Here is a 26086-nt window from a genome sequence, read left to right as displayed (position 1 = left end):
CTCTGATTGCTCTTCAGGATTGTAGGGGAACCGTGAGGCCTTCTATATTGCCATGCTCCAGGGTCGTTTGGTTGCCTCTGTTGACCCAACTATAAATAGTAACTCGAGATCTACTGGGCTGCTTTCTATTAGAGTTTCGAGAGGTCGTAGTTGGGGATCCTTTGATGGTCCTCAAGAGCCGGTGGACGAAAACGGGATGTTGACAGTACATAATTTTTGTAAGTATTTCCATTCTTCACTTTCCTATTTTCCTCCTACAAACATTCACTAGTGTTACAAATTAGTCCTCATGCATGGACCATTGAGGTAGAGCCACGCCATCTATCATAAAAATTTTAAAAAAATATATTTAACATTTAATTATAATTTTTGAAATTTAAAAATAAAAAATAGAACCCTACTGGAATTCAGTAATAGAGGATCGGGAGGGGGGATGCTACTAAAATGCTATCTATTAAAACTTTTAGCTGTAAAAACCTTACGTATTATGATGCAAAATATCCAAAACACAAATTGAGATCGAGCATTATAAATGTTTGAAGGCTGAGATCGAGCATTTCTTCCACCAGCACAAACTGGAACTCTTCATCAGAAAAAGAGTCTCTCTTATCTCGCATGGGAGGGGCCGACAGTCAACGATGCTTACTGACTTAGAGTCTCCCGTGGCCCTCCCACTTTCTCTTCCTTGTTAAGTTCTTCCTTTTTTTTTTCTTTTTTTTAATAATAATAATAATTATTATTATTATTATTGTTTTATTTTCTTAATTTCAAAAATTATGATTAAATATTAAAATCAATGGGATCGAACACCGACGAAAAGAATTGTGAGCGAAAATCACATTTTATATAATAAAGAAATCATATGGTGATTTTTCAAGAATGTTTTTAAAATTTTAAAACTTATAAAGATGGACTGTCAGATTAGATTGAAGGAAATCTAAGGGTCCGATTAGTTTTGTATAGTTTGAAAAAACTCAAAATCTGTACCGTAGAATTTGGGTAATTCATAATAGGGTGATGATCATGGCTGTACCATGCCTACAGTGCTCCTTAAGATTATTGGCTCCACCTATGTGTTCCAAGCAAAGATGAACTCTTACTTTGAAAGTCGTGGACGACAAAGTTTCACCGCAAGTAAGTCTGAGAATTCCGTTAACAGGTCACTGCTGGTAGCTCCTGTTGAAATTCCTGTAGAAAGGATCGGTAAGAAGAAGTCCTCGAAATGGAGCTTTCGCTATTGCTACCCCCTGATCCACCACCACAAAAAAAAAAAAAAAAAAAAAACGGAAGCTAATGTAAGATAAGACAATTAAATCACCTCCAAATTTAAAAATAGTTTACTTTTTTTTTTTTGAATCTTGGTAATACGAATCCTGTCTTTCTTTGGTAGGTTGCTGGATGAAGAATCAGAACATGCAGAAGGAGGGTCGTTTGATGTCCTTGAAGATTGAAGAATTAATTTCCAGTAGAAGAATCAGAAAATGCAGAAGCATGAGGGTCCTTATATATCTTTAAGATTGAAGAATTAATTTCCATTAGATTAAGTTTTAGAATTTTGATTGGATTTGAGTATTACAAACTTTTGTATAATACAATGGTGGATATAAGTGTTTCTTTATTAAATACTATTTGTCAGATATTTCCATTTTGAAACTATATACTGATGGGTCTATAAACTTTAACTTCTTGATGAGTCAATTTCTTCAAAAGATATTAAGTGTCATTGTATTCTTGCTTTTCGATTGATATTATGGTATCAATCATATATTTTCTACTTATGACTAGGAATGCTTCGAAACTGTACATCTTAAAAATCTTCATAATTCAGACTGCACCAAATCTACATGCTTCCTTTGTCTTCCCTTTAACGCCTCTTCAAGCATCCTTTCGGCAATTGAACACATTTGTAGAAACACTTTTCTTCAGTTTGCCAAATCCGAGAATTTGCCTAACAATATCATATTTCAATAATTACAGCAGTATAAACAAATACTTAAGTATTATCAGAACAAACAAAAAAATTTTAATATTTGAGACAGTAAACAGATTAGGAGAGATTTGAGTGTGGTTGAAACATTATATTCGATGCAGGGAAATGCATTAAAAAGGTATCGTTTATTTTGATTGGTGGTGAACTAAAATTTAATTTTCCCATAAGAATGAATCATTTTAAAAGATGAGAAAACAGAGTACACCCAAAAAAACCCATTGAACTACTCAATATATATTACACAATCTTCGGTGAAATAAACATAATTAATTACTACTACGCAAAAGTTATTATAGTCCCTAGATAAAATTTAATAACTACACAAGATCCAAATCACCAACTTCGTTCTCCGATTCCATCAATCCGAAGTCAAAACAACCTTTTTGTATGAATAATTAAAGATTGGTCTAGAGAAATGTAACGAACCAATGTTCGCTCAACATCGAAAAAGCTGCAAAATTCTGCTCTATTGAAGATCTCCGGAGAGAAACAACGAATCTGTATTAGCAATGAACAGTATGACTTATCATCTACTAATCTGTATTACCAAGTCCATTATAGGATCTATTCTTTGCCTTTTTATAACATAAGTTTTTAACCTTTATGTTTATAGATCATTCCCGTGATTTCAACCAAATGAAGAATTGCAAATTAAGTCTCACCTCATATTCCGATCAGATGGAACATTTCAAAGATTTCATGGCATCATAATTCGAAATCAACCATCTGTACATTCTTTACGTAAATCAACTCTACCAAAATTTCTTCCATAGTTGACCCCGAATAATATATAAATATATACACATATATAAGGCAATTTGAATCAGTCTTGCTATCTGATCAGTCTTGCAAACTCAGATTATAACCAAACTCGAATGGTTTCACCAAAACTAATGTTTCATCAACTCTACATATATGTTTCAATTTTGAGTTTCGCCAAACTCAAAGATTAAAACCTAACTTATCTACATTTTATTCTTACAAATATTGCAGAAAGTAACAAAACCAGGAAAAGGAGAAGAAGTTCTGCCCAAAAAACTGAGCCATTTGCTTCAGCAAAGAGAACCTGTGAGTAAAATACAGAGGATTGTGTAAATTCTCATATTTCTATGTGACATACCATTTGTATTTACAAGGGATGAACTTTTTAATATTATTAACAAAAATTTTCAGAAAACTTGTAGATGTGCCCCTTCAATATTGTGATCTGGGAAAGCCAAGTTATGAATTCGCACATCGCAGAAGTCTGATGTGGTATGATGAGAGAGCTAATAAGCCGCATCGATCAAAAAACCCACAATTCTCCCTCTGTTGCCAGCAAGGGAAGGCTAAACTATCTTTGATCCAAGATCCACCACAGTTTCTACAAATTCTTCCCAGTTATCAAGGGGGTCGATTGTCAAGAAAGTTTCGAGAAAATATTCGAGCCTACAATTCAATATTTGCTTTTACCTCTATGGGAGCCAAAATAGACAACATGGTCAATAGTATAGCTGGTCCCTACATACTCGGAATCAGTGGTCAGAATTGTCAAAGATCGGATCATTGTTGCCAATGGATGGAAAACAGCCTAAGTTCGCACAACTCTACGTACATGACCCATCAAATGAAGTGCAAAATAGATTGCGTTCTTTGCAAAATGGAGAAATAGCTGAAAATCTGGATGAATCTATCGTTGAAGGCTTAAAAGAAATGTTAGACAGCTGTAATCCAATTGCACATGTACTTTTTTAAAATATTTTAAAACAATTTGCTTACAAACATAAATGACACACTCTTCTTTGCCAAAAAAAAAAGGAAAAAAGAAAAAAGAAAAGAAAAGGCTTCTTATCACCCAATGAAGTATAGTACTAATCTACTAATTATATTTACAAAACAAATACTCAATTCAGAGTCTATATCATGCAGGTATTCAAAATGACAAGAAGTAGCTAGGGTGATTCTCCTGCAATATGCATTTTTTGCTGCCAATTTGTATGTACATCGATTTATGTGAGTTTAACCGTTCGATCTTGGGATATTCTGTTATATATTTTTCCTGTGCTGCTGCGGATTCTGATACAGATTGCTACACATTTTAGATGAATAAGAAGCCCGAGCCAAACTCTTTATTTGATCCCTGGCAAAGTAGGTTGATGAAGCACACGATGAGTTGATGACTCATGAGGAGTTAGAGGCTCAACCTAACGATCTTCACGAATATGCAGATGTGTGTGCTCTCTGAAAAGTTTCCCTATGGTATTAGTTTTTCCGCAAAGCGAATTGAACGTGCTGTCCAATTATTTCTGCAAATCTCGATAGTATGTGTCGGCATCTTCAAATTGGTTGATCCGCTAAGTATGTACATACATAAGGCATAAATTCAAGTCATAATAAGAATATCCCATCCTCCACAGATCTATGTTTGTTGTCTTCTGATTCACCACATTGAACTTCTATTTTCCTAAAGAAAAGGCTTTTCAACCCCCGAGAAAATATTCAAATTGAAATGCGCCTTATTGGATCCTGATTCCGGGGACAGGGCTATGCCGGACTATCCATTTGGTCTGAGGCCAGCGACGACCTCTAAGGCCAGCGGTGACCTTTGAGGCCAGCGGCAACCTTGGACACAATAGTGGCGAGATCACCCGCGTGCCCACCATTGCACACCCATGTCCGGGCCCTTGATTTTTTTTTTTCAAGCTTAATTTTTATTTCATAAAATAAATCTGTTTACACTAGATTTTTGTATGTCGCGTTAATCATGGGAGCTGTGGATTATTGACCAAGATTAAGAATTAAATGAGGTTTGGATTGACGAGGATTTGGCCCAAGTAAGACATAGATAATCCACGCGGGGAAATTGATGGACTCAGGCTTGGAAGGATCCAAGGAAAGACGAGAGGCTCGCGAAGGAAGTTTTTTAGGCCGGCGCAGCCCTAGAGAGGCAACTGTATCCAGCTTAGGCCTGTCGTGCCTAGGGTTGATGGCCTCAAAATGGAAAAGGTGGGGAGATATTTGGATCTAGGGAAATTGCAAGCTAGAGTAATCTTCGAGAAGGCAAGGATGTGTTAAGATGGACATTACCATATTTATTTATTTTATTGCTCGTTTGGAGCATGGTTATAAGGAACTATATTTCTTGTCTCCTTTAGTTAAGTTTTGGGCATATTTTGCAATAAGATTCAGCCCTAACTAATTGTTAGCTATCCCAGGCTCAGCTATGTACGCTAGCAATGTGGATCATTGTGGGTTCTTCTTCGACAACAGGACATTTGCACCCCTTTTTTATTAATATCTATTTTTCCTACTTTTCATTCCTTTGCACTTTATCTTATACTTTACTTATCATTCTTGAATTCTTGCACTTTCATTTCGCACTTAGGATCATAGAACCCATTGAGCTTCTCGGATTATCCATCTACCTCCATCCTAGCTCCAGGGCAAAGATGGAGTTCCATCCTCGACTTGGCTTCGGGGTCCTGACGTGTGTTTCTCTTGGCTTTATGAGACCGGGATTCATACAACTTGAGTCTTTTGGGATTCATAGTGGTCGGACCTATTGAATTGGCTTTTGGGCTAATCTTATCTTTTTTGGGTTAAAACTAAGCACACGTGTTGGGAGAATCAAAACGGCCTTACTCTCGTGGCCGTGACAAAGTCTGATCCATCAATAGCCACACATACGTTACATATTCATATCATCAAGGAAACCTAGCTGTTGGTTAGACCTGCAGATCTCTTAAACCATGGCACTCAACGTTCTTTTCCAGTGACGACTATTATTCATAGCTCTTGGGACAGTGCCTTAGCACCCTTGACAACTTGTTTCCTGCCGCATGTAAGTCAGAGGGGAGTTACGCTGTTTTAGGTGAAACAAAAACGTATAAAAATAAGGGGTTTTTACCCCAAATGACCCATAGTTTACCCATTTTGTCAAATCTATCATATGCTTTTTTTTGGTGAAATCTATCATATGGTTTACTTTTTGCATCAAATCTATCACACCGTTATCTTTTCCGTCAACATTTAATGGTCGTGCTGATGTGGCAAGTGGAGAGATAGTGGGTGACACTTGCCACGTGGGCGCCACGTTAGCACGACCGTTAGATGTCGACGGAAAAGATTACGCCGGAATATATTTGATGCAAAAAGTAAACCATGTGATAGATTTGACAAAAAAAATATATGATAGATTTGACAAAACAGGTAAAGCATAGGTCATTTTAGGTAAATTCCCTTAAAAATGATATCGAACAACTTATTCAAATATTCTAAGAAATGTCACCGTCATATTCAAAAAAAAAAATATGCATGATAGAGAAAATAGATTTAGTGTGGTAGCCCCCGATTACTGATATTTTATTTTTCCCATTCCTTATCTTCCCGACTTGTTGGCCTCTTTTACTACCAAAAGGAAAGTATCGTCATGGCTGGTCTAAGCTTATGGTCGAGCAAGATTTGGCTTAGCTAACAGATCAATGACACTGTAGCTTCACTGGAAAAATAAATCATGATTTTCAAAAGAAGTTACCCAATATGATGGGCTTTTCCGAGCTTAAAAAAAAAAAAACACACACACACACACACATATATATGTATATATACACGATGCAGAAATTAATTGGAGCCTGCCCTATGCAAGCCAAGCAGCTGACTGAAAGGTAATTAGGATGATCAATAGAGAGTTAAGAAAAGGGGCATAGTATAATGTGATATATGCCTCATTGATGAGGCAGAAGACGTGGCAAATCGGCATCTCGAGAAAAATAGGTTATGATAATCTTATCTCGAGGGAAACGGCTTCCAGAGAATAACTCACTGCCTTTGGCTATGACTAGATGTGATTTAGGCCGAATTCCTTCATTTATGGCATCAAACGAGCAATTTTATTTTATTTGAGCGTTTTTACAAATTTTAGGAAGTTTATTTCTCTCGTTGTAATTTTGTTTAACCTTATTTAAGTGTTGTAAGCCCTAGGGATAAAGACAGTTTTTTTTATTATCTAATAAAGTTTCGAAGCTATCGTGCTTTTTCGCCCCTTCTCGGATTTGATTCGAGTTGGATGTTGATTTCCTAGGAATTCGAAGATTCAATAGGGAATTGAAGGTCGTAGTTCTAGTATTCTGCGGAATCAACGGATCTGTGACAGATTCTTTGCGTGTACACTGCGTCAGTTGGTATTAGAGCCTACGGTTTGATCTTGAACAACCATGCCACCTAGGAGAAGGGAGCATGGGGACGATATTTATGACCGTGACAACCTGCGACACCTAGAACAGAGGCTGGAGCAAATTGTGGATGAGAGGATGGATCGTATGATGGAGCAGTTAATGCAGAGGATGGCTACACTTATGGGAAACCAGAATAGGTAGGCAGCAAATGGGTCCTTTCGAGGATGACAAGAGGCGTTGGGAGTCTGGGATGTGAAGTAAAATTCCAAAATTTCATGGCAGCCTTAAACCACGAGGAGTTTCTTGATTGGCTGGCCACAATCGAGGATATCTTGGAATTTAAAGGAGTGCCCAAAGATAAACGTGTACCTTTGGAGGCAACCAGATTGCGAGACAGAGCCACAACATGATGGCAGCAAGTTAAATTAACCAGAAGCAGATTGGGCAAGCCAAAAATTGAGACGTAAGAGAAAATGAAAAAACACTTGCGAGCCAATTTTCTGCCATACAATTTTCAGAGATTGATGTACCAGCGACTGCAAAATTTACGGCAATGAACTCGAACGGTGGATGAGTATACCACGGAGTTTTTCTAACTCATAGCCCGAAATGAGGTACATGAGACTGAAGACCAATTGGTGGCGTGGTATATTGGAGGGTTGCGGATGCAGATTCAAGACACCATTAATATGTTTGATCCACTCAGTGTCTTGACAGCACATCAAAGGGCTCTACAAGTTGAGAAGCAGTCTTGACGCAACAACAATTTCGAGAATTCCTCCAATGTAGGGAGCAGTAGTGGTGCGAATCGTTCTGAAGGTGGTGATAGTAGTAGCAGAGCGAACCGCCCTAGAGGGGGAGCCAATAGAAATACTGCTAACACAAGCCAGTTAAATAGACCAACGGGTAATGGGGTGAGATGCTTTGAATGTGGCGAGGTAGGTCACAGGCAGTCCGAGTACAAGAAAGCCGCTGGCGAAAAGACATTCTTCGTTGATACGGAAGAGGGTGACGAAGAGGATGTGGAGGAATCCGAAGATCCTATATTTGATTGTGAGGAGGTCATCGACGAAGAAGTAGTGACTTGAGACACAGGAACGACACTGGTTATTAGGCATTCATGTTTAATGCCTAAGGTTGCAGACAACAATTGGCTGAGGCACAATATTTTCCAATTCACGTGCACTGTCCTCGGTAAGGTTTGTCATTTTGTTATTGATGTTGGTAGTTGTGAGAATATTGTGTCTGTAGAGGCAGTGCATAATTGGGCCTCAAAACAAAGAAGCATCCTAAGCCTTATAAACTAGCATGGTGGAAAAAGGGAGGCGAGGTAATTGTATCACAACGTGCATCGGTTTCTTTCTCTATTGGCATGGAATATAAAATTGTTGTGTGGTGTGATGTGGTTGCAATGGGTGCATGTCATTTATTGTTGGGGAAGCCTAGGCAGTATGACCGCCATGTAATTCATGACGAGTGGATTAACTCATACAATTTTGTGTTTGAGAATGTAAAGATTGTGCTAGTGCCAAGCAAAGAGACATAGAAGCTGACATCTATGGGTGGAGAAATGAAGCTCTTGTCATTGGCCAGGTTCGAAGAAGAGTTGAACAAGTCACAACTAGCTTATGTGCTAATTGGAAAAGAGGAGGCCGCTGAGGTGACAATCTCAACCGCAGTCGAACCAATAGTTTCTGAGTTTATTGATGTCTTCCCCAATGAGCTTCCCGACGGCTTACCACCTTTGCATGATATTCAGAACCAAATTGACCTAAAGCTAAGAGTGGCACTGCCAAATAGACCCCATTATAGGATGAGTCCTAGCGAGCATGAGGAGTTGAGGAGGCGGGTTGAGGAATTACTGGCCAAAGGACATGTCCGTGAGAGCTTGAGTCCTTGTGCAGTTCCAGCCTTGCTTACACCCAAGAAAGATGGTTTGTGGCGTGTGTGTGTGGATAGTCGAACCATTAATAAATTACGGTGCAGTACATATTTCCAATTCCACGATTGGATGATTTGCTTGATCAAATTAGCGGTGCAACGGTGTTTACCAAACTAGATTTGAAGAGTGGATACCATCAAATTCGCATAAGGCTCGGCGGTGAGTGGAAGATAGTTTTCAAGATACACGAAGGGTTGTATGAGTGGTTGGTGATGCCTATTGAGTTGTCTAACGCATCAAGCACTTTTATACGTGTGATGAATTAAGCCTTGCGACCATTCATTGGCAAGTGTGTTGTTGTTTATTTCGATGATATTCTGATTTATAGTGCTCACAATGCAGAGCATCTCCAGCACCTACGGCGGTTTTGTGTGTGTGCTTCGCCGGGACAAATTCTATGCTACCCTTAAGAAGTGTGTATTCATGACATCAAAGGTCTTGTTCCTTGGATATGTGGTCTCCGGCGAAGGATTACAAGTAGATGAGTCCAAGGTCGAAATGGCGAAGCAATGATCGCAATCAAAGACAATTACTAAAATTCGCAGCTTCAATGGACTTGCTTTTTTCTATAGGCGTGTCATCCCTCGCTTCAGCACAATTATGACGCCTATAACAGATTACATAAAGGGTGGAAAGTTCGCGTAGACGGAGGAAGCGGATAAGGCATTCTAGCTTATAAAAATGCCTCTTACGATTGCCCCAATACTAGTTTTGTATGATTTTGCCCAACTCTTTGAATTGCACAGTGATGCTTCTAAAGTGGGCATTGGAACAGTCTTAAGCCAAAACCACATGCCTGTCACATATTTTAGTGAGAAGCTGTTTGGAGCCAAGTTAAATTACAGCACCTATGATGTGGAGTTCTATGCGGTGGTGCAAGCAGTCAAGCATTGGTGGCATTATTTATTCCATCGATAGTTCGTGCTTTATACTGATCACGAGGCATTGAAATGCCTACACCACCAGGATAAGGTGTCTCCATGGCATCCCACATGGATTACTTACTTACAACGTTTTACTTTCGTGGTGAATCAAGAGGCGGGGGTGACAAATTGGGTGGCTAACGCATTGAGCCGCATGAGCAATTTCTTAGTCAACATGCGTATAGAGGTTCCTGGTTTTGACTGTATTCGTGATTTGCTTGAAACTGATCATTATTTCTCTAATGTTTTGGGGAAAGTTGGTGTTGGAGAGAAATCATAATTTTTGCTGCATGATGGGTTTTTGTTCAAGGACAATCAATTGTATATCTCAGATTGCAGCATCTGCTTGCAAATTATTAGGGAATTGCAGGCCATGTTGAGCAAGACCGGACATTACAATTAGTGCAAGGCTCGTGTATCTTAAGGAATCAGAATAGGTAGGCAGCAAATGGGTCCTATCGAGGATGACAGGAGGCGTTGGGAGTCTAGGATACGAAGTAAAATTCCAGAATTTCCTGGCAGCCTTAAACCCAAGGAGTTTCTTGATTAGCTGGCCACAATCGAGGATATCTTGGAATTTAAAGGAGTGCCCGAAAATAAACGTGTACCTTTGGAGGCAACCAGATTGCGAGACAGAGCCACGGCATGGTGGCAGCAAGTCAAATTAACCAAAAGCAAATTGGGCAAGCCAAAAATTGAGACATGGGAGAAAATAAAGAAACACTTGTGAGCCAATTTTCTGCCATACAATTTTCAAAGATTGATGTACCAGCGGTTGCAAAATTTACGGCAAGGAACTCGAACGGTGGATGAGTATACCACGGTGTTTGTCTAACTCATAGCCCAGAATAAGGTACATGAGATTGAAGACCAACTGGTGGCGAGGTATATTGGAGGGTTGCGGATGCAGATTCAAGACACCGTTAATATGTTTGATTCACTCAGTGTATCGAGAGCACATCAAGGGGCTCTACAAGTTGAAAAGCAATCTTGACGCAATAACAATTTTGGGAATTCCTCCAATGTAGGGAGCAGTAGTGGTGCGGATCGTTCTGTAGGTGGTGGTAATAGTAGCGGAGCGAACCGCCCTGGAAGGGGAGCCAACAGAAATACTGTTAACACAAGCCAATTAAATAGACCAACGGGTAATGGGGTGAGATGCTTTGGATGTGGCGAGGTAGGTCACAGGCAGTTCGAGTGCTAGAAAGCCGTTGGCGAAAAGACATTCTTCGTTGATATGGAAGAGGGCGATGAAGAGGATGTGGAGGAATCCGAAGATCCTATATTTGATTGTGAGGATGTCGTCGACGAAGAAGTAGTGACTAGAGACACATGAACGGCACTGGTTGTTAGGCGTTCATGTTTAACGCCTAAGGTTACTGACAACAATTGGCCGAGGTACAATATTTTTCAATCCACGTATACTATCCTCGGTAAGGTTTGTCATTTTGTTATTGATGCTGGTAGTTGTGAGAATATTGTGTCTGTAGAGGCAGTGCATAATTGGGCCTCAAAACGGAGAAGCATCATAAGCTTTATAAACTAGCATGGTGGAAAAAGGGAGGCGAGGTAACTGTATCACAACGTGCATTGGTTTCTTTCTCTATTGGCATGAAATATAAAAATGTTGTGTGGTGTGATGTGGTTGCGATGGATGCATGTCATTTATTGTTGGGGAGGCTTAGGTAGTATGACCGCCATATAATTCATGATGAGCAGATTAACTCATACAGTTTTGTATTTGAGAATGTAAAGATTGTGCTAGTGCCCACCAAAGAGACATAGAAGCTGACATCTATGGGTGGAGAAACGAAGCTCTTGTCATTGGCCAGGTTCGAAGAAGAGTTGAGCAAGTCACAACTAGTTTATGTGCTAATTGGAAAAGAGGTGGCCACTGAGGTGACAATTTCAACCGCAGTCGCACCACTAGTTTCTGAGTTTATTGATGTCTTCCCCAATGAGCTTCCCGACGGCTTACCACCTTTGCATAATATTCAGCACCAAATTGACCTGGAGCTAGGAGCGGCACTGCCAAATAAACCCCATTACAGGATGAGTCCTAGCGAGCATGAGGAGTTGAGGAGGCGGGTTGAGGAATTACTGGCCAAAGGACATGTTCGTGAGAGCTTGAGTCCTTGTGCAGTTCCAGCCTTGCTTACACCCAAGAAAGATGGTTCGTGGCGCATGTTTGTGGATAGTCGAGCCATTAATAAATTACGGTGCGGTACATATTTCCAATTCCACGATTGGATGATCTGCTTGATCAAATTAGTGGTGCAACGATGTTGACCAGACTGGATTTGAATAATGGATACCGTTAGATTCGCATAAGGCCCGACGGTGAGTGGAAGACAACTTTCAAGATACGCGAAGGGTTGTATGAGTGATTGGTGATGCCTATTGGGTTGTCTAACACACCAAGCACTTTTATACGTGTGATGAATCAGGCCTTGCGACCATTCATTGGCAAGTGTATTGTTGTTTATTTCGATGATATTCTGATTTATAGTGCTAACAATGCAAAGCATCTCCAGCACCTACGGGCGGTTTTGTGTGTGCTTCGCAGGGACAAATTCTATGCTACCCTTAAAAAGTGTGTATTCATGACATCAAAGGTCTTGTTCCTTGGATATGTGGTCTCCGGCGAGGGATTACAAGTAGATGAGTCCAAGGTCGAAGTGACGAAGCAATGGTCGTAATCGAAGACAATTACTAAAGTTCGCAGCTTCCAGGGACTTGCTTCTTTCTATAGGCGTGTCATCCCTCGCTTCAGCAAAATTATGACGCCTATAACAGATTGCATAGAAGGTGGAAAGTTCGCGTAGACGGAGGAAGCGGATAAGGCATTCTAGCTTATCAAAATGCGTCTTACGACTGCCCCAATATTAGTTTTGTTTGATTTTGCCCAACCCTTTGAATTGCATAGTGATGCTTCTAAAGTGGGCATTGGAGCAGTCTTAAGCCAAAACTACATTTCTGTCGCATATTTTAGTGAGAAGCTGTTTGGAGCCAAGTTAAATTACAGCACCTATGATGTGGAGTTCTATGTGGTAGTGCAAGCAGTCAAGTATTGGCAGCATTATTTGTTCCATTGGGAGTTCGTGCTTTATACTGATCGCGAGGCATTGAAATACCTACACCGCCAAGATAAAGTGTCTCCATGGCATGCCACATGGATTACTTACTTACAATGTTTTACCTTCGTGGTGAAGCACGAGGCGGGGGTGACAAATCGAGTGGCTAACGCATTGAGCCGCATGAGCAATTTCTTAGTCAACATGCGTATAGAGGTACTTGGTTTTGACTGTATTCGTGATTTGCTTGAAACTAATCATTATTTCTCTAATGTTTTGGGGAATGTTGGTGTTGGAGAGAAATCATAATTTTTGCTGCATGATGGGTTTTTGTTCAAGGACAATCAATTGTGTATTCCATATTGCAGCCTCCGTTTGTAAATTATTAAGGAATTTTAGGCCATGTTGAGCGAGACCGAACATTACAGTTAGTGCAAGGCTCGTAGTTTTGGCCGACCATACGTAAAAAAGTGGAAAAGTACGTGCAAAGGTGTCGGGTTTGCAACGTGTCCAAAGGGACGGCTACTAATGCTAGGTTGTATATGCTATTATCAATTCCATCTTGGCCTTGAGAGGATGTTAGCATGGATTTTGTACTGGGTTTACCGCGAACTTAACGAGATAATGATTCCATCTGTGTTGTTGTTGATCGATTCTCTAAGTTGGTGCATTTTATTCCTTGCAAGAAGATGATATATGTTGTTCGAGTGGCCAAACTGTACTTTCACGAGGTGTACCATCTTCATGGTTTACCGAAGTCCATTGTTTCTTATTAGAATACCTGGTTCTTTAGCCACTTTTGGTGCAACTTATGGAAGATGGTGGATACAGAGCTGCAATTCAGCAATGCTTATCATTCCTAAACCGACGGGCAAACTGAGGTCGTGAACTGATCCCTGGGTAATCTACTGCGAAGTTTGGTGGGAGAGCATGTAAAAGAGTTGGGACCTCAAGTTGTGCTAAGCTGAGTTTGTGCACAATCACGTTGTTAATCGCAACACCGGTTTTAGTCCCATCCAAGTGGTGTACTCTGTTACTCCTAGGGGTCCCCTTGATATGTTAATCATGCTGGATAAGACCAGGGTCCATGGGAAGGCGGCTGGCTTCATTCATCGGTTGCAAGAGATTCATGAGGCAGTGAAGAATAATTTGGAGAAGGCTGCCGGAAAATACAAGGCCGCTGCTAATCGAATGATAAGGCACATGGAATTTGAAATTGGCGATTTTGTATGGGCTGTCCTTACCAAGGATTGTTTTCTTGCTGATGACTACCACAAGCTTGCGGTTAGAAAGATTGGTCCTATGGAGGTCGTAGAGAAAATCAATTCGAATGCATATCGGCGTAAACTTTCCAGCCACATTCGTGCTGCAGATATGTTTAATGTGAAGCACATGATTCCTTATGTAGGTGATAGCTTGGATGATGACGATTCAAGAACGAATTCTCTCTACCCATGGGAGAATGATGCGATAGAAGACGTGACAAATCGGTATCTCGAGAAAATTAGGCTATGACAACCCTGTCTCGAGGGAAACGACCTCCGGATCACAACTCATTGCCTTTGGTTGTGACTAGATGTGATTAAGGCCGAGTTCCTTTATTTAGGGTCTCAAATGGGTAATTTTATGTTATTTGGGCGTTTTTGCAAATTTTAGGAAGTTTATTTCTTACGTTGTAATTTTGTTTAACCTTATTTAAGTGTTGTAAGCCCTAGGACTAAAACCTTTTTTTTTTATCATCTAATAAAGTTTCGGAGCTACTGTGCTCTTTTGCCTATTCTCGAATTTGATTTGAGTTAGATGCCGATTTTGTAGGAATTCGAAGAATCAATAGGGAATTGAAGTTCGTAGTTCCGGTATTTTGCGGAATCAACGGATCTGTGACAGGTTCTTCGCGTGTATGCTGCGTCACTCATAGATGGGCGGTTAGGACCTGATGCTAGTCACCATTGCCTTGGCGGCCTTAAAGGTTTGACTATGTCCTCGAATGGGTGGTGTGGTTGGCGTCAGGCCATACTGTCCTAGAATAGTACTCTACTCCACTCTTCACTTAAAGGGAGAAAGAGGAAGGAGAGGCCGTGGTGTCTTGATGCTGATTAGCACCCATAAATCGATGTTGTTGGTGACTAGAAGCCCTGGATAACCTTGACTGAAATTGTGATGGCTGACATCAGGATACCATTATTCTCTCTCTTTCTCCCCTCTCTCTCTCAAATTTAGGTTGTCCATGGATTGAGAAAAATGGAAGGAAAGTAAAAGGAAGGGGGTTCATATTCGCATGGAGCTCATTTGGATTGAAAAAAATGGAAGGAAAGGAAAGGGAGGGGAGGAAAAGTTGTATCAGAGTTTTTAAAAATTCTATACAACTTTATCTCTCCTTTCCTACATTTCCTTTATATTCAAATGGTGTACAAATTGCGCAATGGTGGTTCGATTCATAGTAGCACCCAATCGCAATTGTCGACGACCTTCAAGATTCACTGGCATGGTAGTGGCCGGTGCCAGACCACCACTAGACATCTCTTATCTCTGCGGATGTGGCTTTATATGATGGTGATTAATGCTTTGTTTGTTTATTAAATTATACTTGACTCTATTTAACTCCACTTTACTTTTCCCTCAATTCAACAATACAATTATTATTATTTTATCTTGTTTTTCAATTTAACAATAAATTCTCTTACATATATTTTCTTAACCATTATTACAAGTAATTTTTTAATACTAAAATTTTCCAACTATTCATTACTTTTTCCTCAATTCAACAACATAATTATTACTTTTTTATATTCTTTTTCAATAATAAATTCGCTCACATACTTTTTTTATGATTAATTTCACAAAAAATTATGAACGTTCACCATTTTCCCATACTAGTATTAACTTTTTCTTTTCCCTACATCTAGCATCAACTTGTCAACGCTAGTCCAAATCTAACATCCATTCCAAGTCCGTCAATTTTCTTGACGTGGCAAGGTAACGGCGATGACATGGCTAATTGAATCCGACGTGGTAATGGTAGAGCTTTATTTTTCAGTTTGTAGATCCCACTAAAATCCAACCTGGTTGGGGTTTTCCCCGGCCACTGTTCTTACCATTTCTCTCTCCTCCACAGCATACAGATCCACAGTCACGGCTACTTCCTCCCCTTCCTGTCAATTCCATCACCATCTTCCCCATGCTTCCTTTCTGCTCGCGTTCTATTCTTCACGCATCCCCTGCCATCTCCCATCCTCATTACAACACCTTCACTTCCTCATCCCACTCCTTTCTTCACGACATCTCCTTTGTTTCCCTTTTCCTTCACGATATCTGCACATGCTAACTTTCCCATCTTCCTCTTCTTCTTTCTTCTTCTTATGGCCTTAAGGATAAGAGGATAGAGAGGGCTTGAGCTCGAAAATGGAGACAAACACATAGAGGGGGACACACGAACTCACTCCTACTGCTACCTCTTTCTTCCTTGGATAATAGACATGAACTTCATCTCGCTGCTTTGTCGAAGTTCCTCCTCTACTAGCTGAGCTGCTGCTGCATGCCGCCACTTGTTCTCAAACCATCCTCCGTTTTCGATTAAAAAAATAGGGAACGGGGTTGCCCGAGATCATCTTAGTCCAAGACCTCACGCTCTTCTATGACATTCGAGCAAAATATCCATAGCGCCATGGATGCCTCTCTGGTTCGGGACTAATCTCCAAACTCGACTTGCCAACCCAGTGGTGGCGGTGTCCGGAAAGCAACGCACTTTCATTGTTCTGTGTCTCTAGGGTGGCCTCGGAAGACTCGTCCTCTTCATCGCCCTCGTCGTCTGAGAAGCCGGAAGCGGCTACATTGGGGTCGGTCTCAGTACCGGGAGACTTACACAGCGAGGACCGGGGAGCGTAAATTGCAATGGAAGGCGGCGACAGCAGTTGTTGGTGCTCCGGAAGGAGGTCATCATAGGAGTTGGTGGAAGGATTACGACAAATTTACGGTATTGCCCCTCGATTAAATGGTACAAAGAAGAAAGTTTAGGTTGAAAATGTCTTTTTGCTTTTAGTGGGACCCAAAAACTGAAGAAAGAAGCTCTACCACTGCCACGTTGGATTCTGTTAGCCATGTCACCGCTGTTATCTTGCCACGTCAACAAAATTGATGGACTTGGGGACAAATGTTAGATTTGGATTAATATTGGCAAGTTGATGCTAGATGTGGGGAAAAAAGACTTACTGCTAGATATGAAAAAATGATGGAAGTTCATGATTTTTTGTGAAATTAATCCATTTTTCTTAACCATAATTACAATTAATTTTTTAATAATAAATTTTCCAAGCTACTTTTGTCTTCATTTCGTGGAGTTAAGTATAATCATATTCTACTATGTTATCAAACGCCACCTAAAACTATTAGCCACATACTTTTGCCTATGCAACATGTAGAATGTAAAATTATTCAATTGCTAGCAAAGTGCCCACGTGGTGTCGCTGGGTTGAAATTTTTTAACCAATAATATAGTAATAGTAATTTATGCAGTGCTTGATATAGTCCATAACCTCAATATATAGTAATAGAATTAAAAATCATGAACTCTTAAATTGTTGGTAAAATTCTAGACTTATATGTTATATTGAATAATTTATGTTACATATAAAAGCAAATATGGTTCGTCCAAGCATCATTTGTAATAGTTAGAAAGCCATTTTTTGATGTTATTAGGTCAATTTGCTCAACCAACGTTCTTTAGGATATTGAAATAGAAGAAAGAATTTGTTTTATATCTTTAATAAGAAGAAAACTAGTATGATAAATAAGAAATGGTTATATATTCAGAAAGTGTCGTAAAGAATTTGTAAACTATACTAAAATTACAGTTTGATTAGTAACTGAAATTCATGATTATAAAATAGGAAGATGAAATATGATTACAAGAGTGCTTAAAGGAAACGTCAACCTCTTTATAGAAAAAATCAAAAAATAAAACTTTACAACGAAGAGGAGAAAGTTCTTTACAATTATTTGATTAATATATGAAAATGAAAATGTTTACAATGGAATAGGTTACATACTAAAAAATGTCGAGTATATTGGTAAAAAAAAGGCAAAATATTTCTAAAACAAAGAATATTTTCATTTTTTTGAAGGTTTCATGTCATAATTTTGAAAAAAAATTGAAAATGGTAAAAGAACTGATGGCATAATATGGCAACCTGAGATGGCCAGGTATGTCATTAAAGTGTTTGTTGTCTCAGATCCAACTTTGAGAAGAAGGCAGGAAAAAGCCATTTCAAAAATTCATTATACATAGATAGATATAATAAAAATCTAAACGTAATAAATGATAATATTTATAACTTGATTTTGATGGTCTAAGTAAAATATATAGCTCTCAAAATCATTTTCGAATATCTATTACTATAATAAAAATATTAAATGAATTACCAAGAAAATGCTTCATTTTTTTTCAAAAAAACTTACAACCTATCAAGAGACCACATATATAACCAGTTTAATTAATTAATTTCTATGGAAATTAAAGACAAACTCATCGACAATAACCATTTTTTCTCAACCTCGTCCCTTCTCATTTAGCTCATTAAGCTTCCCCCTCTCCCAACACACATTTTCGGATTTAGCTCATTAAGCTTCCCCCTCTCCCAACACACATTTTCGGACAAGAAAAATGAAAGGAAACAAAAAAGATGGTGCAATTTCTTCCTATAAACTTATTTTTTCTTACTTTTTTTTTTTGTTTAGTTATGGAAGAACTTATGGGCCTTAATACAAGGATATATAAATCTAAATAGAAGGGGCATAGGTAGTCCTATTGACGAAAATGAAATTTTAAACTTTTGGTTGTTAGTTAAGAGCGCATGTCACTACAATGAGCCTTTCTCAATTTTTACATATTTTAAATCCATTATATATCATTTTAATTTATTTGGAAAGTTAATCAATTGTTATTTTTTAGTTAGAATAATATTATTTGTGATGGAGTCAGAGTCCAATCCTAATTCCCAAAGCCTTGATTGTCTTCTTACTCCTAGGTCGAAGTTGAATGCTGCTCTATACGTGCATGAAGGGAGCTTGGGAGTATGTCATTGATTTTCCTATCCGATACTTAATTGAAAATAAAGAAAATATTTTTAAAAAAGGCAATTTAGAGAAATATATATAGAATACTCCCATTAAACCATATAAGACAATATTTTCTATCAGGCCACTTGCATGCTCCCTAGGGTCAAAGACATATCTTGTGAACTTATGGAGTGTTGATGAGGAGGATGGGTAATAGTCAGACAAAATTGAGACATCCCTCGTCATCTTAAAAAGAGAGAGAGAAAAAAAAGAAGAAGCGTGCATAAAAAAAGAAAAAAGAAAAAAGCCATAGAGAAGCTCCACATATGAGTATGATCGGTAATATTTGACACGACATAATAACACGACATAGATACGATACGGAGTTAAACGGATTTAGATTAATACTAAATGTGTTTCGTATCTAAATAGGTTAAACCCGTTTAGACACGATAATAATCGTGTGTAAACGGGTTCAACCATTGTCACCCGTTTAGACACAGTTAAATCGGTTTACATTATGTGTTATCATGTTAATAAATTTGTTTAACATATTGTATCAATTTATAAAAGAAAATACACTAAAATCATCTAAATTTGTTTATATAAATCACCAGTTTATGATATTTTTATCATGTCAATCGTGTAATAATGTGTAATTAAAGTTAATAGTGTCATATCATCTAGGTATAATATGTACTTAAAGGTAATGTCATATCTTGTAGATAAGTATACATACATATTTAGACACTTAGTTAAACGGGATAGACGTGTCTTGTCCGTGGTAACCCGTGATTAAACGTATTGTGTTCGTGTTTGAAAATCTAAACACGTTTATTAAACGTGTCGTGTTCGGGTTTAGATCTTTCTGATACGAATCCGTTTAGACACGACTCGTTTGAACACAACACGACACATATTGTCACCTCTATACGCGAGGATCCCTATGAAGAGAGACTGTTTTAAATATGTCGTATAACGATGTATAATTATTTCTTTTACAGTCATGAATTGTGTCTAATCGTGGATCCGTATACCATCAAATGAATGTTTTGTATCATAAAAAAGGTAAGTCTAACCGCATATAACTAAAGCTACAAGGGTCGACGACTCCATATAGATCTTACAGATTACATACCTAAACAATACACGTTGACTTAGATCTATCTATTAATCCAAAGCAGAAAAGGAATATCGATCTATCTCTCTACCAATGACAATGATGGCAATCATGCTATAATTTTGACGTCCATCAAAATCCGACGAATCAAAACCAAAAGGCTATCGATCGATTGAGAGAGAGAACCGATGGGCATGACCTTGGGAAACATACACATAACACGTGGCCGCATACCGCATATAATCTACTCGCATTTACGTACTTATATTTTTATATAAATATATATTATATGTATGGAAGTATAAATAGCCGACCCTCGCAGCCCCTGCAAACCGAGACATCCTCTCCATTGTCTTCTCTCTGTGTGTGCTTCCCCATCGTCTCTGTCACTTCCCCCCTCCATTGAAGGAGGAGGAAGCTCGAAGAAAGAAGAAGACTCTTAACACCAAGCTACTCCCCCCTACCCCCCCACTCTCCCTCGCCCTTCCCCACCCATCTAAGCAGTCCGATCACTTGATCCTTCCCCCAACCTATTATGGCGCAGGAACCCCTATCCGAAACCCTAGATTCCAGCGATCGATCCCGCGGCCCTTCCCCTGACAGTTCCTCTTCCTCCGATCCATCTCTCTCCCGGAACTCGTCCTTCAGCCGCCTCAACGCTAAGGCCCCGGAGTTCGTCCCCTCCCCTCGGCCGCAGCCGCCGCCGCCATCGCCGCCGCCGCAGCAGGCCCGGCCTGATCTGGCCCAGGCGCCGCGGATGGGCGCCGTCCCCCCTCCGCCTCCTCCCGGGATGGTCCATGTCTATGTCCCCGTTCAGCACCCCGTGGTGAATCAGCACCAGTTCCATCCCCACCACTCTCCTGTTCAGTACCACAACCCTCACCACCACCAGCACCACCAGAATCATAGTAATCAGCAGCAGCACCATCACCACCACCATCAGAGACAGCACCATCAAAATCAAGCTCAGGCCGAGCACGATCATGGTGCCCCGTCTAAGAACGGACTGTCTGATGAAGCTATTCAGAAGATTCTGAATCAGGTTTTACTTCGACAGTAACACTTTAGTTATGCACATATCGAATTTAAACTGTATAGAGTGCTCGTTAGCCTCATCTGGTGTAAAACAGAATTTGAGCTGGACGACCCTTTATCATGTACTAAGCTCTACTAGTAGGCAACAGAACTGATATTCTGAACGATGATGGATTATCAGTACTGAACCTTCCAATGGTGTAATTTTGATGTTATGCCGTGTGTAATTTGCTCTGAGTGTTCATATTGTTCGTGGGCTTCTGGAAAGTGGGGTGTAGTTGCATTGTATTAGTAATTGGGATCTGCAAAGCAGATGTCGGAGTTTTCGCCTGGGAGTGTACAATGTTGTTTTGTTACTTTGATATCTTCAGCTGTAATTGTTTATCTTGTTTTTTAGTTCTTTGATCTTTACAATTGCGAATTGTAGGTGGAATATTATTTCAGTGATTTAAACTTGGCTACCACTGATCACCTAATGAGGTTCATCAATAAAGATCCTGAAGGCTACGGTGAGCCCCTTTTCCATTTTTTCAAATATTAACTTAATATCAAAAGTTTAAGATTTTATTTTTCTTTCTTTTTAATGATCCATTCCATGTCATGACTATATTTTCTATGTATCTTCGTCCAAATACTGTTGTTAAGAGCTAGAGTTACTTAATTCTTATTTTATGAGATTTATCTTGTAATTGTAATGGATTTATCCATCATGGCAGTGCCAATTTCTATTGTTGCCTCTTTCAAGAAGATCAAGGCTCTTATAAGTAGCAATTCCCAGCTGGCTTCTGTCCTCCGTAACTCATCAAAGCTTGTGAGTCATGATCATGTTTGAACTACTGCATTTTGTGGCTTCTTACTCTTCAGGATTTAATTTCTTAGCACCATTTCTCTGATCATTGCTGCATCTTGACAGGTAGTTAGTGAAGATGGAAAAAAGGTTCGGCGGTTGCATCTCTTGAGTGAATCTGATATGGAAGAGCTACAAGTAGGTTATCTACAGGACTATGGACTCTTTGATACAGTAGTGCAAGCTTTTTATATGGCAGTTCTTTCTTTGTTAGTCCACCAATATAATGGTCTGTTTGATCATGAATAAATGATGAACTCATTTGTTTTATGAAATCAACTTACCTTAATAGTTTTAGTTTACCAAAAAATAAGAGAAAAACTTAGCACAAAAGCTTCCTACTCTTGGTTATGTTTGTAAGATGAGTGCCAAGATTATTCATCTTCCCTGCTTTGGAATAGCTCTCGCATGTTTATTACCATTTTCTTACATCTTTTTTAAAATCTTCTATGTTTGTTATTTTGATGTCCAGTCACGTGTTGTCGTAGCTGAGAATTTACCTGAAGATCACTGCCACCAAAACCTGATGAAAATTTTCTCTGCTGTTGGGAGGTAAGGGATCATTTCCCACTTCAGTACTCTGGATGTAATTCATAGCTTTTCAGATTTTATTGTTTATATTAGAGATAGTCACTGAAATATGATAATTTGGATGGCGATGTGGCTAGTGTGAAAGCTATCCGGACCTGTCAGCCCCAGGCATCGAATGCTGGAGCTTCAGCGTCCAGGTCTGGTAAGGGCGATGGAATGCTTTACAGTAACAAGGTAACTACATGTCCCTGATGACTGAATATGTGAGTGTTGTCTCTCTTTTACTTTTATGTCTCCATATAACATACCATTCTCTTGTATCGTCATATGTTCTATTTTCTGCTGTTGTGAGTATGTGTAAAATTTCTTGTCATTCTCTGCACGGTTTTTTTTTTTTTAAATATTTTTATATGAGGTGAAAATTCTTGGCTCTCTCTTTTGGGTGAATAGCTTTCCTCTTTTTTTTTTTTTTTTTGAAACAAGGGGAAGTAGTGCAGTTATCTAGAGGACGAATAGAGCTGGATAATGCTTCTTGGATAATGCTTTTTAGCCCATCTCTGGCTGCTGAGCTCAACTTCAGTGGTCACACATCATTTTAGTTGGAATATTTATCTATTCTATACGAGTGATCCTGATTGCATTTTTAGTATGTGAAGAAACTTGGCAGAATTCATTCAAATAAAAGCTGGCTTTCATTTTTGTGCCTTTGAAATTCTGTAAAGTGACTTTTTATTTTTGGGGATAAGTGAGTGAAGTGGCCTTTTTAGGCTCTTGAAAATATGAGGTTGATATATTGGATACTCTTCTGTATGTTCGTCACTGTTTCGCTTTTAAGTTGTTTATGGTATTCTATCATGTCCATGTAGGCCAATGGAAATTTTGAAATGATCACTCTTTGTAATTCTTAATTTTGGGAAGACTTATCTGAATTGTCCAACTTGTTTTATGCATTGTCTATACAGCATGCAACAATTTAATAGCTGAACCATGAATAATTTCTTGCTAGTTATAGTTATTGGATAATTTACGTCGTGCATTTCTACTCTCAGTATCAATTGATTTCCTATTTCTTACTGAGAAATAGCAAAACGTATCCGGTGCCAAATGTTTGCAGTAGACTGATATGTTAATGCTCTGTGTTCATGTAGTTGCATGCTTTTGTGGAATATGATTCTGTCGAACTGGCTGAGAAAGCAGTAAGCACTCTTATCTCCTCTTCAATCGTTTATATTTGCGTAGTACGCTCCATTTTTGGTGAGATGTATGCATTGAAATTTTCAGGTTGAGGACCTAAATGACGAGGATAATTGGAGAAGTGGCCTCAGGGTACGATTAATGCTTAGGCGTGGGGTATGTATCGTCCGCTTTATACTTTTGTTGGGTGTTGGAAGTATTAATTTTTTGTCCATTGAAAGATACACATTGTTAAGGATTTCCATTTGTCACTTGTTCCCATTTAGTCATGAAAGTTTTTGAACTTCCAAAGTGCCAGCTGTTTCAACTGGATTTCACATATTGATGGTCCATGATGGGATCTACAGAGAACCAGCCAAGTGCTTCTTGATTGGCACGTACGGAATGACCTGAGAAATCTTACTCCTTTGATATAAAAATTTGGACTGAAACTCCGTATCTGGTGTCTTGGTTTCACTGTGGTTCTGTCCCCTTTGCTCACCATTTCGGCTTTCCCCATACCCTAATAAAAGAAATTTGTATTTGATCTTGGCTGCCTATGTCTGTATGTTCATAACAATAGCCATTGTTCAGAGACAGTATTAGCAATCTTTTCTAGCAGCATGCTGTTTGATAAATACTTTGGATCTGAAACTCCCTAAAAAACCCACAATATTAATGTAGCTCATTCTACTTTTCTACCAGTCAAAACCTGCTCAAGCACGAGGTAGGAAGGGCCACGAAGGAGAAGAACATGCTGAGGAAGATGATGGTCCTGCATCTGAGCAACAGCCGAGTGAGAAACAATTGGATGATTCCATCGAGCAACCTGATGGTCACTTGCCTGGGCAAACAGTGAGTGCTTTTCCCTTGATGTTCGTGAATTATGAATTGAGTGGACATGAGATCTTTTAATAAACATTTATACAATTTAATCTTGTGGATTCCTCCTAAAAGGAATCAATACTCCTGAATGCAACCTGTAAGTGATCATTCACAACAGCAAACTGATACACGAGTCAAGTAGAAATGGCATTATAGCATGAAGAGAGTCTCTTGTATACAACTTGCTGATAGTTATGGTAGACCTTAAATGTTTCTTGGTATAACCATCATAACTGGGAGCATAAATTGAGATATCATTATTGCTGCTTAAAATGATTCCTCCCATAGGTTGCTGCTAATACAAGAAATGGAAACTTACTCTGCCTTGTCATACACATTTGTGCTGTTGTTCAACAGGGAGAGGAGAATGCCAATGAGAAGGAAGGTGGGCAGAGAAAAGGACGGGGAAGGGGTCGAGGGAGAGGCCGTGGCCGAGGTCAATACCATTATCACAACAATCGTGGAGGAAATTCTAATTATAATAATTCAGCAAGTAATCTGGGCACAAGTGAGGCGACTACTTTAGCAAAGCAGCAGCCACCAGGACCGAGAATGCCCGATGGTACAAGAGGTTTTGTGATGGGCCGGGGGAAGCCAGTTGCTGTTAATACCGTGTGACAGAGACTAGAATATCATCACCGTAATCATCGATCCTCCTAATTAAAGGTGTCTTCAAGCTGTGGGGAAGTATTAAGCTTTCTTTTTTTTTTTTTTTAAATCTCGGTGGGGAAGAACAGCACATGCATTTTTCGTTCTTGGAAAGGTCTGGATCTTCTTTTAATGGATCGCATGATACGGCAGATTACTATTTTCTTTTTATTTAATTTGCTAATTTTTTCCTTTTAAGGTTTTGTCATGTAGAAAGGAAAGCTTAAAGGGGAAAAGTAAAAAAGAAAAGAGAGAGATTTACGAACTGTGTGTGAAACTCCTACATATATATATATATATATATATATATATATATTTACGAGTGAAGAACTGACGTTGTGAAGTAATACCTGTCTATCCATTATTCAAGTTTGATTGGGACTTGTAATAAGGCACATTGCACACGCATTTCATTCAGCATCTTAACTGATCTGTTCATACTGGACTCTGATCTGTGTGCATTCTTCACATACTGATGTTTTGATTGGATTGGGACCATAGTGGTCTGCTGGTTTAATTTGTCGGATCAGAAGGCCAAAGTACTAAAACAGGATAGATAGTATCAGCATGCAGCTTAGTACCTACCGATCGAGCAAGCTCATTAGTTTGCCTAAGCTCGATCAGTTTTAAGATAACTGTTTCGATATAAGAGAACGATTCAAGAAAGTTGGTACTTCTAAAATACTGATGATGGCATAGACCTGCTATTAA

General features: G+C 39.1%; 1 protein-coding gene across 1 annotated transcript; it reads left to right on the top strand.

Annotated features, from left to right (window-relative positions):
- Positions 1-20583: 20583 nt before the first annotated feature.
- Positions 20584-25744, top strand: LOC116196155 (la-related protein 6B). Its single transcript, XM_031525738.1, has 10 exons — positions 20584-21298; positions 21719-21800; positions 22008-22102; positions 22205-22276; positions 22611-22690; positions 22807-22903; positions 23818-23865; positions 23951-24019; positions 24548-24697; positions 25085-25744. The coding sequence occupies exons 1-10, from the start codon at positions 20792-20794 to the stop codon at positions 25343-25345; spliced, it is 1461 nt and encodes a 486-aa protein (XP_031381598.1). The 5' UTR covers positions 20584-20791; the 3' UTR covers positions 25346-25744.
- Positions 25745-26086: the final 342 nt, after the last annotated feature.

The sequence above is a fragment of the Punica granatum genome, chromosome 2 (assembly GCF_007655135.1).
Source record: "Punica granatum isolate Tunisia-2019 chromosome 2, ASM765513v2, whole genome shotgun sequence".
Lineage (NCBI taxonomy): Eukaryota > Viridiplantae > Streptophyta > Magnoliopsida > Myrtales > Lythraceae > Punica > Punica granatum.
The sequence above is the reverse complement of the archived record's forward strand: the minus strand, read 5'-3'. Positions and strand labels throughout refer to the sequence as shown.

Excerpts from the sequence above, each read along its gene's own strand:
- LOC116196155 (XM_031525738.1), top strand. The coding sequence starts at position 20,792 with ATGGCGCAGGAACCCCTATCCGAAACCCTAGATTCCAGCGATCGATCC. Across the intron at positions 23,866-23,950 it reads TCGAACTGGCTGAGAAAGCA|GTTGAGGACCTAAATGACGA; the intron begins GTAAGCACTCTT and ends TGAAATTTTCAG. Across the intron at positions 24,698-25,084 it reads GTCACTTGCCTGGGCAAACA|GGAGAGGAGAATGCCAATGA; the intron begins GTGAGTGCTTTT and ends GTTGTTCAACAG.